Below are 9,358 nucleotides of genomic sequence, written 5' to 3'. Positions count from 1 at the left end.
GGGTTTGGGGGGTGGGGTGGTGTGTGTCTTCCCCATCTGGAGGTTTTGGGGAGGTCCTCCTAATCCTGGGGTTTGGGGGATCCTCCCCATCCCAGGGGGTTTGAGGGGGGTCTTCCCCCATCTGGGACATTTGAGGGGACTGTCCCCATCCCAGGGGGGTTGAGAGGGGTCTTCCCCATCAGGAGTTTTGAGGGGGGCCTCCTAATCCTGGGGGTTTGGGGGGGATCCTCCACATCCCATGGGGTTTGAGGGGGGTCTTCCCCATCTGGGAGTTTTGAGGGGGTCCTCCTTATTCTGGGGGTTTGATAGGGGGTCTTCCCCATCCAGGTGTTTTCAGGGGGTCCTCGTAATCCTGGGGGTTTTGGGGGGACCTCCCCCTCCCGGGGGGGCCACGCGTTGGCCCCGGGGTCCCTCTGGCTCTTTGTGCCCTGTGATCAATCCCCGCCTTTCCCAGGCGCTGCTGCCGCGACCCCCCCTGGGAGGGTCGGGCCGGCCACGGGGGTCCCGGGGGGGTGGGGTCTGTTGAGGGTCCCGGGGGGGCTCCAGCCGCTGTTCCCGGCTCTGCAACCCCCTTGACGTGATCCCCCAACAGGACTGCGCCCGCCCCCCAGCCCCGCTGCTCCCGCCGTTAAAATAGCTACGGGGGTCGGAACACCCCCGCGCGTGCCCCGTGCTCCCCCCGCGGCCCTGTTGGCGGCGACCCCGTGAGCCCCCCAGCAAAAGCAGAGTCAGCGTCACGGACAGGATTCGAACCTGTGCGGGGAAACCCCATTGGATTTCGAGTCCAACGCCTTAACCACTCGGCCACCGTGACTCCCGCGCCACCCTGCGCCGCGCTCCGCCTAGACCGGGCCCCGCCGCCGCCGCCCGCCCGCCCACTCTGGCCCGGTGACCTCACAGCGGGACCCCCCACCGCCGCCCCGGGGGCCCCTCGCCGGGCCCCCTGCCCCGCGGGGCGGGGCATCGCGCAGTGCCGGGGCGGAATCGGCAGGGGGCGCTGCGGCCCGGCCGCGCCGGTACCGAGCGGGTAGCGCTGGTGCACATCGCGGGCGGGAGAACGTGGCGCGTCCCGGGGGCGGCAGGGGGCGGTAGAGCGGGGCGGGGCCGGCAGGGGGCGGTAGAGCGGGGCGGGGCCGGCAGGGGGCGGTAGAGGCGCAGGGCGGCGCGGGGCCGGCAGGGGGCGGTAGAGGCGCAGCGCGGCGCGGGGGCCGGCAGGGGGCGGTAGAGCGGGCGCGGCGCGGCGCGGCGGGAGGCGGCGGGAGGCGGCCCGGCCCGCTCGAAGATGGCGGTGCGGAAGAAGGACGGCGGCCCCAACGTCAAGTACTACGAGGCCTCGGACACCGTCAGCCAGTTCGACAACGTCCGCCTCTGGCTCGGCAAGAACTACAAGAAGGTAGGCCGCCGCGGCGGGCGGGGGGCGCCGGTGCTGGCCCTCCCCCCCCCCCCCCACCGGGCCCGGCCTGTCACGGCCCCGCCGCCATCGCCGCCCCCGCCCCCCCGCGGGCCCGGCCCCGGCGGCGGCGCTGACCCCCGCCCCCGCAGTACATCCAGGCCGAGCCCCCCACCAACAAGTCGCTGTCGAGCCTGGTGGTGCAGCTGCTGCAGTTCCAGGAGGAGGTGTTCGGCAAGCACGTCAGCAACGCGCCCCTCACCAAGCTGCCGGTGAGCCCCCGCCGCACCGGGCACCGGGCACCGGCACTGGGCACCGGGCACTGGGTACCGGCACTGGGCACTGGGCATTAGATACCAGCACTGGGCACCGGGCACCGGCACTGGGCACCGGCACTGGGCACTGGGTGCCGGCCCTGGGCCCTGGGCACCAGCACTGGACACTGGGCACAGGCACTGGGCACTGGGCACCAGCACTGGGCACTGGGCGCCGGCACTGGGCACCGGCACTGGGCACTGAGCATCGGTCACTGGGTACCAAGCACTGGACACTGGGCACTGGGTACTGAGCATCAGGCACCGGGCACTGGGCACCGGGCACTGGGAATGGGGCACTGGGCACAGGGGGCGCAGGCAGCGGCGGCACAGACAGGGACATGGGGGGCTGGGGGCTGCGCCCCAGTGGGGGCTGCAGCCCAGCAGGACACGGGGACCAAGACCTGAGCAGGGACAGTGCCCCAAAAATGTGGGGACAGCACCCTGGTGACCCAGGGGACGGGGCCCCGGTGACCCAGAGATGCACCCAAAGACCTGGGGACAGCACCTTAATGACCCAGGCACGAGGCCCCGAGCAGGGACAGCACCTGATGACCTGGGGACAAGGCCCCAGTGACCCGGAGATGGGCCCCAGAGACCTGGGGACAGCACCCCGATGACCCAGGCATGAGGCCTCAGGCAGGGACAGCACCCAAAGATGGGGGGACAGCACCCCGCTGACCCAGGAACGGGGCCCCGGTGACACGGAGATGCGCCCCTAAGACCTGGGGACAGGGCTGAGCAGGGGGAGTGCCCCACAGACCCAGGGAAAAGGCCCCAAATTGGTGGGGACAAGGCCCTGAGCAAAGACAGCACCCAAAGATGGGGGGACAGCACCCCGATGACCCGGGGACTGAGCCCTGAGCAGGGCCAGCACCCCAAAGACCTGGGGACAAGATGCCGGTGACCCCATACAGCATTCCTGTCACCCAGGGACAGCGCCCGGTGACTGGGAACAGGGCCCCCAGTGTCCTGGGGGACAGGGCCCGGTGACACTTGGGCACTTGTCCTGCTGGGAACTGTCCCCCGGGCAGGGTCTGTGCCCCAGCAGCCAGGGGACAGTGTCCCCGTAGGGACAGCACCCTGACACTGGGACAGGGCCCCGACCACAGACAGCGTCCCAAGGACTTGGGGACAATGCCTTACGGTCCTGGGGACACCACCCCTGGGACCACAGGACAGTGTCCCAACACAGGGACGGGGTCCCCAACTGGGGACGGTGCCCCAGCACTGCAGGGACTGTATCCCCACCCGGGGACAGGGCCCGATGAGGGGATGGCACCCCGACGTGGGGATGGCACCCCGAGGAGGGGACAGCACCCTGATGTGGGGATGGCACCTCGATGTAGGGATAGCACCCAGACGTGGGGGTGGCATCCCGACATGGGGAGGGGGCACCCTGACATGCGGAGGGGGCACCCTGACAAGGGGAGGGGGCACCCCAACAAGGGGATGGCACCCAGACGTGGGGAGGGCACCCAGACATGGGGATGGCACCCTGCCCAGCTCCCTGCCGCACCAGGGTCACAGCCCCCCCCTTGTGCCCCCCCTTCCCCCACCCCTTTCTTCCCGTTACAGATAAAATGCTTCTTGGATTTCAAGGCGGGAGGAGCCCTGTGCCACATCCTGGCAGCAGCCTATAAATTCAAGAGCGACCAAGGATGGTGAGCGCCCGCCTGCGCCCGTCCCGTGGGGGCTGGGGGTCCTGGGAGCAGCAGGGGACAGGGTGGGGGTCCCCGGGCCAGGGGTGCGGGGGGGGGTCCCCTCCGTGGGAATGCCCTGGGGTGTCCTTGGCCAGGGGCTGCACGGGGGTGGGCTGGTTGTAGGGCTCCCACCTCCATAGCAAGCAAGTGCTGGGGCGTGTCCCCCTGCCCCTGTGGACCCCTGGTGGGGTTCAGGCGCGTGTCCCCCCCACCCCCCCAGGCTTTGGATGCTGTCGAGGAGACCTGAGCTGTGGCTTTCATGAGAGTCGCTCTTTTCTTCCAATAAGGCGGCGTTTCGATTTCCAGAATCCCTCGCGGATGGACCGCAACGTGGAGATGTTCATGACCATCGAGAAATCCCTGGTGCAGGTAAGAAACGCTGCCCCTGCTCCCCCCACCCCCACCCCGGGACCCCCAAGTCCCCTACCCACTCACCGCTCTGCTCTCCTTCCCCAGAACAACTGCCTGGCCCGGCCCAACATCTTCCTGCACCAGGAGATCGAGCCCAAGCTGCTGAGCAAGCTGAAGGACATCGTCAAGAGGCACCAGGTCGGTGGCAGCTCTGGGGGGGGGGGGCACGGGGGGGGGGCCCATCCAACGCCTCCTCCCAGCCCTGAGCCCTGGACCTGCTCCCCTACTCTCCTCGCAGGGCACGGTGACCGAGGACAAGAGCAACGCGTCCCACATTGTCTGTCCCGTCCCTGGGAACCTGGAGGAAGGTGGGTGCGAGGGGGAGCCCCTTGCTGTGAGCTCATGGTGAAATGCTGGGGGGGTGGGGGGTGGGAGGGGGGGGCCCGAGCTGCCCTCGGTGTCACGGGCGGCTCTCGGTGGGCCGGTGGGTCCATGCTCAGCACCAGTCCGCTCCGTGTCTCCCACAGAGGAGTGGGTCCGGCCAGTCATGAAGCGCGACAAGCAGGTCCTGCTGCACTGGGGCTACTACCCCGACAGGTGAGGGGTCCTGGGCAGGGGCTGGGGGGTGCGGCTGAAGCCTGATGGAGCACCCCCCCACCACCACCTCCCCATGCCCGTGGGATGCCCACACCGCCGTGCGTGCCACGCTCACCCCATTCCTCTGCACCCACAGCTACGACACCTGGATCCCCGCCAGCGAGATTGAGGCCTCTGTGGAGGACGCCCCGACGCCGGAAAAGCCCCGGAAGGTAACGGGGGTCCCCAGGCTGGGATGGCGGCTGCAGCCCCCTCCCCTGCCCGGCAGCTGCCTGATGTGCCCGCACCCCTGCCGGGCAGGTCCACGCCAAGTGGATCCTGGACACAGACACCTTCAACGAGTGGATGAACGAGGAGGACTACGAGGTGTACGGACGAGAAGAGCCCCGTCGCCCGCAGGAAGAAGATCTCGGCCAAGACGCTGACGGATGAGGTCAGAGCGGGGTGGCAAAACCACAGTGGCGGGACGGTGGGGGGGGTCTTGGCTTGGCCATCCGCTGGGTTTGACCCAGCGCCCCCCCCCCCCACCCCCCCCTCAGGTGAACAGCCCTGACTCGGACCGGCGGGACAAAAAGGGGGGCAACTACAAGAAGCGAAAGCGCTCGCCCTCCCCCTCGCCCACCCCAGAGGCCAAGAAGAAGAACGCGAAGAAGGGGTGAGCCTGGGCTGGGGGGGGCGGCAGGGTCAGATCCAGCACCGGGGCAGGGTCCGGTGGTGACTGGGGCACGGGGGGGGTCTCTCCTTTTGCAGACCCTCCACCCCCTACAACAAATCCAAGCGGGGGCACCGCGAGGAGGAGCAGGAGGACCTGACCAAGGACATGGACGAGCCCTCACCCGTCCCCAACGTGGAGGAGGTCACCCTGCCCAAGACAGGTCAGGGTCGGGGGGGCCACCAGCCACCCCACGGGGTCCCCCCTGCCACGAGCATGGGCTGGGGGCCCATCCTCAGGGTGCTCAGCGCCGTTTCCCTCCGCTGCAGTCAACACCAAGAAGGACTCGGAGTCTGCGCCTGTCAAGGGCGGCACCATGACGGACCTGGGTGAGTCCAAGCGCTGGGGCCGAGGTCCCCTGGCACCGCGGGGCTGGCGGTGCCCAAAACCGCCCCTGCGCTCCTCTCTTCCAGATGAGCAGGAAGATGAGAGCATGGAGACAGCCGGCAAGGTGAGGTGTGGGGCCGTGCCCCCCCCCCCCCCGCAGCCCCCCACTCCTCCAGGGAAATGTTCCCACCCCGGCAGCGGGGGTCGCCGTCGCTGGGTGGTCGCCGCTTTATCCCTCTTGTCCCTCACCTGGGCACAAAAATGCCCCTTTCTGCCCTTCCCCCTCGCCCTGGGACTGCAGGTGGCTTTGCCCTGGGCCGCTGGCCTCATCCTGCTCTCGGTGAGGATGAGGAAGGGTACAAAAGCGGGGCTCAGGACCCCCTTGCCCATGCGGCGCTGGTCTCTGGTAGGATGAGAGGAGAACGGCACCGGGAGCAAGGGGGAGCAGGCCAAGAACCCCGACCTGCACGAGGACAACGTGACGGAGCAGACCCACCACATCATCATCCCCAGCTACGCCGCCTGGTTCGACTACAACAGGTACGGCGCAGCCCAGGAGGGCAACGGTGCCGCGGGGTGCTGGGCAGACGGTGCGGCGGCGCCGTGCCGGGCCCTTCCCGAGCATCTTATCCCGCAGCGTCCACGCCATCGAGCGCCGAGCCCTGCCCGAGTTCTTCAACGGCAAGAATAAATCCAAGACCCCCGAAATGTGAGGCTGAACCCCCTCTCCACCCAGAACTTCCCCAGCCCTCCCAGTGCCGGTGACGCTGTGGCCAGCACTGCTTCCCGGTGCCGGTGGTGCCGTGGCCGGTGCTGCCTCCCGGTGCTGGTGACACCGTGGCTGGTGGTACCTCCCGGTGCTGATGGTGCCAAGGTCGGTTGCTGCCTCCCGGTGCCGGTGGTGCTGTGGCCGGTGCTGCCTCCCGGTGCTGGTGACACCGTGGCTGGTGGTACCTCCCGGTGCCGATGGTGCCAAGGTTGGTTGCTGCCTCCTGGTGCTGGTGACACCGTGGCTGGTGGTACCTCCCGGTGCCGATGGTGCCGAGGTCAGCGCTGCCTCCCGGTGCCGGTGACGCTGTGGCCAGCGCTGCCTCCCGGTGCTGGTGGTGCCGTGGCCAGTGGTACCTCCCAGTCCCGGTGACGCTGTGGCCGGTGCTACCTCCTGGTGCTGGTGGTGCCGTGGCCGGTGCTACCTGCCGGTGCCGGTGGCGCAGTGGCCGGCACTGACGCCTTGCCGCTCTCCCGCAGATACTTGGCTTACCGCAACTTCATGATCGACACGTACCGGCTGAACCCGCAGGAGTACCTGACCTCCACGGCGTGCCGCCGCAACCTGGCCGGCGACGTCTGTGCCATCATGCGGTGGGTCCGGTGCTGGCTGGGCTGGGTGGGGGGTCGTTTTGGCACCCGGGGGACCCGCAGGGTCTGAGCCCTGGCTCTCCGCAGGGTCCACGCGTTCCTGGAGCAGTGGGGCCTCATCAACTACCAGGTGGATGCCGAGAGCCGGCCCACCCCCATGGGCCCCCCGCCGACCTCCCACTTCCATGTGCTGGCCGATACGCCCTCGGGGCTGGTGCCGCTGCAGCCCAAGACCCCCCAGGTGGGTGCGCGGGGGCGGCCGCTCCTCGCCCAGCCGCGTCCCCCCGCTGCCTTCCCCCGGTCCCCGCGGGGGCCGGGTGGCGGGGTTGGGGTGGGGGGGTGGGGGGGGATCGCACAGCTTCGATCCGTTGCCTCAGGGCCGGCAGAGCGACGGCGACGCCAAGACGGGCCGCAAGAGCAAAGAGATCGAAGACCTCGTCACCGAGACGGTGAAGGGGAAGCCGGAGCTGGTAGGCGGCTCCTTGGGGTCCGTCGCCCCGCCGCTGGCCGAGGAAGGCTCCTTCCCTCCTCCCCCTCGCGCCCCGCATGCCGCCCTGCCCCGGGGAGCAGGGACGCGGGGGGGACACCGTGACGAGATGGGGCACGAAGGCTTCTCTGGGGTAGGGGGTGGGGGGCGGGGGGGGGACACACACCGGCGTCGCCACGGCCTGTCCCCTGCGCCGTGTCCCCAGCGCCCCCTCTCCTCCCCCAGCAGCAGACCTCGGCCTCGCAGCAGATGCTGAACTTCCCCGACAAGAGCAAGGAGAAGCCGGCCGACATGCAGAACTTCGGCCTCCGCACCGACATGTACACCAAGAAGAATGTCCCCTCCAAGGTGGGGCACCCCCCGGTCCCCGTCCCCCCACCCCCCGCCCCCCGCCGCTCACCCCTCTCTCCCCCCCACAGAGCAAAGCTGCCGCCAGCGCCACGCGGGAGTGGACGGAGCAGGAGGACGCTGCTGCTGCTGGAGGTGAGGAGGGGGTTGGTGGTCCATGGGGAATGGGGGGGACGGGACCGCCGGATCCCACCGACGCCCCCCGCTCCGTCCCGCAGGCCTGGAGATGTACAAGGACGACTGGAACAAGGTGTCGGAGCACTGTGGGCAGCCGGACGCAGGATGAGTGCATCCTGCACTTCCTGCGGCTGCCCATCGAGGACCCCTACCTGGAGGACTCGGAGGCGTCGCTGGGGCCGCTGGCCTACCAGCCCATCCCCTTCAGCCAGTCCGGCAACCCCGTCATGAGCACCGTCGCCTTCCTGGCCTCCGTCGTCGACCCCCGCGTCGCCTCCGCCGCCGCCAAGTCGGCTCTGGGTAACGTGGCCCCGGCGGCGTGGCGGGGGCTGGGGGGGGGGGGGGGGGGCTGGGTCCTGGGGGACAGGGTCTGTGGGGAGGGGTGAGTCCTGTCGCTGCAGGGTGTATCCTATAGGGGCGTGGGGTGAGTCCCACAGGGAGACAGGATGAGCCCTATAGGGATTCTATAGGGAGACAGCGCGAGTCTTATGGGGAGATGGATGGGGACAGTCCAAGTCCCATGGGGAGGTGGGACGAGTGCTATAGGGGGTTCTATAGGGAGTCCATAAGTCCCATGGGGAGGTGGGACGAGTGCTATGGGGGGGTCCTATAGGGAGACAGTCCAAGTGCTATGGGGAGGTGGGATAAGTGCTATAGGGGGTCCTATAGGGAATCCATAAGTCCCATGGGGAGGTGGGCTGAGTCCCTATAGGGGGTCCTATAGGGAGAACATACGAGTCCCTATGGGGAGGTGGGATAAGTGCTATAGGGGGTCCTATAGGGAATCCATAAGTCCCATGGGGAGGTGGGCTGAGTGCTATAGGAGGTTCTATAGGGAGAACATACAAGTCCCTATGGGGAGGTGGGATGAGTGCTATAGGGGGGTCCTATAGGGAGTCCATAAGTCCCATGGTGAAGTGGGATAAGTGCTATAGGGGGTTCTATAGGGAGTCCATAAGTCCCATGGGGAGGTGGGCTGAGTGCTATAGGGGGTTCTATAGGGAGTCCATAAGTCCCATGGGGAGGTGGGATGAGTGCTATAGGGGGTCCTATAGGGAGTCCATAAGTCCCATGGGGAGGTGGGCTGAGTGCTATAGGGGGGTCCTATAGGGAGACAGTCCAAGTTCCCATGGGGAGGTGGGCTGAGTGCTATAGGGGGTCCTGTAGGGAGACCGTACGAGTCCCTATGGGGAGGTGGGATAAGTGCTATAGGGGTTTCTATAGGGAGACAGTCCAAGTGCTATGGGGAGGTGGGATAAGTGCTATAGGGAAGTCCTACAGGGAGACGGTATGAGTCCTATGGGGAGGTGAGCTGAGTCTATAGGGAAACAGTCCAAGTGCTATAGGAAAGTGGGTTGAGTGCTATAAGGGGTCCTGGAGGGAGTCCATACAAGTCCTATGGGGAGGTGGGATAACTGCTATAGGGGGAAGTCCTATAGGGAGACGGTATGAGTCCTCTGGGGAGGTGGGCTGAGTCTATAGGGAAACAGTCCAAGTCCCATGGGGAGGTGGGCTGAGTGCTATAGGGGGTCCTACAGGGAGCCAGTATGAGTGCTGTGGGGAGGTGGGCTGAGTGCTATAGGGGGTCCTATA

The 9,358-nt window shown here is 67.9% G+C and overlaps 1 protein-coding gene and 1 non-coding gene across 2 annotated transcripts; one reads left to right on the top strand and one right to left on the bottom strand.

Annotated features, from left to right (window-relative positions):
• Positions 1-732: 732 nt before the first annotated feature.
• Positions 733-814, bottom strand: TRNAS-CGA (transfer RNA serine (anticodon CGA)). Its single transcript has one exon. It is a non-coding gene; the product is annotated as a tRNA-Ser (tRNA).
• Positions 815-1,232: 418 nt separating this feature from the next.
• Positions 1,233-8,097, top strand: SMARCC2 (SWI/SNF related, matrix associated, actin dependent regulator of chromatin subfamily c member 2; the record flags this gene model as incomplete). Its single annotated transcript, XM_056322583.1, is given in 21 exon segments — positions 1,233-1,393; positions 1,543-1,662; positions 3,283-3,368; positions 3,695-3,776; positions 3,864-3,956; positions 4,057-4,126; positions 4,286-4,355; positions 4,492-4,567; positions 4,656-4,724; positions 4,726-4,788; positions 4,895-5,010; positions 5,106-5,230; positions 5,337-5,396; positions 5,481-5,525; positions 5,811-5,934; positions 6,032-6,103; positions 6,643-6,756; positions 6,841-6,994; positions 7,131-7,223; positions 7,466-7,588; positions 7,660-8,097. Coding segments are annotated over 21 exon segments (2,304 nt in total), but the record flags the coding sequence as incomplete, so codon positions are not given.
• Positions 8,098-9,358: the final 1,261 nt, after the last annotated feature.

This window comes from Falco biarmicus, chromosome 19 (genome assembly GCF_023638135.1).
Source record: "Falco biarmicus isolate bFalBia1 chromosome 19, bFalBia1.pri, whole genome shotgun sequence".
NCBI lineage: Eukaryota > Metazoa > Chordata > Aves > Falconiformes > Falconidae > Falco > Falco biarmicus.
This window is presented reverse-complemented; position numbering and strand designations above follow the sequence as displayed.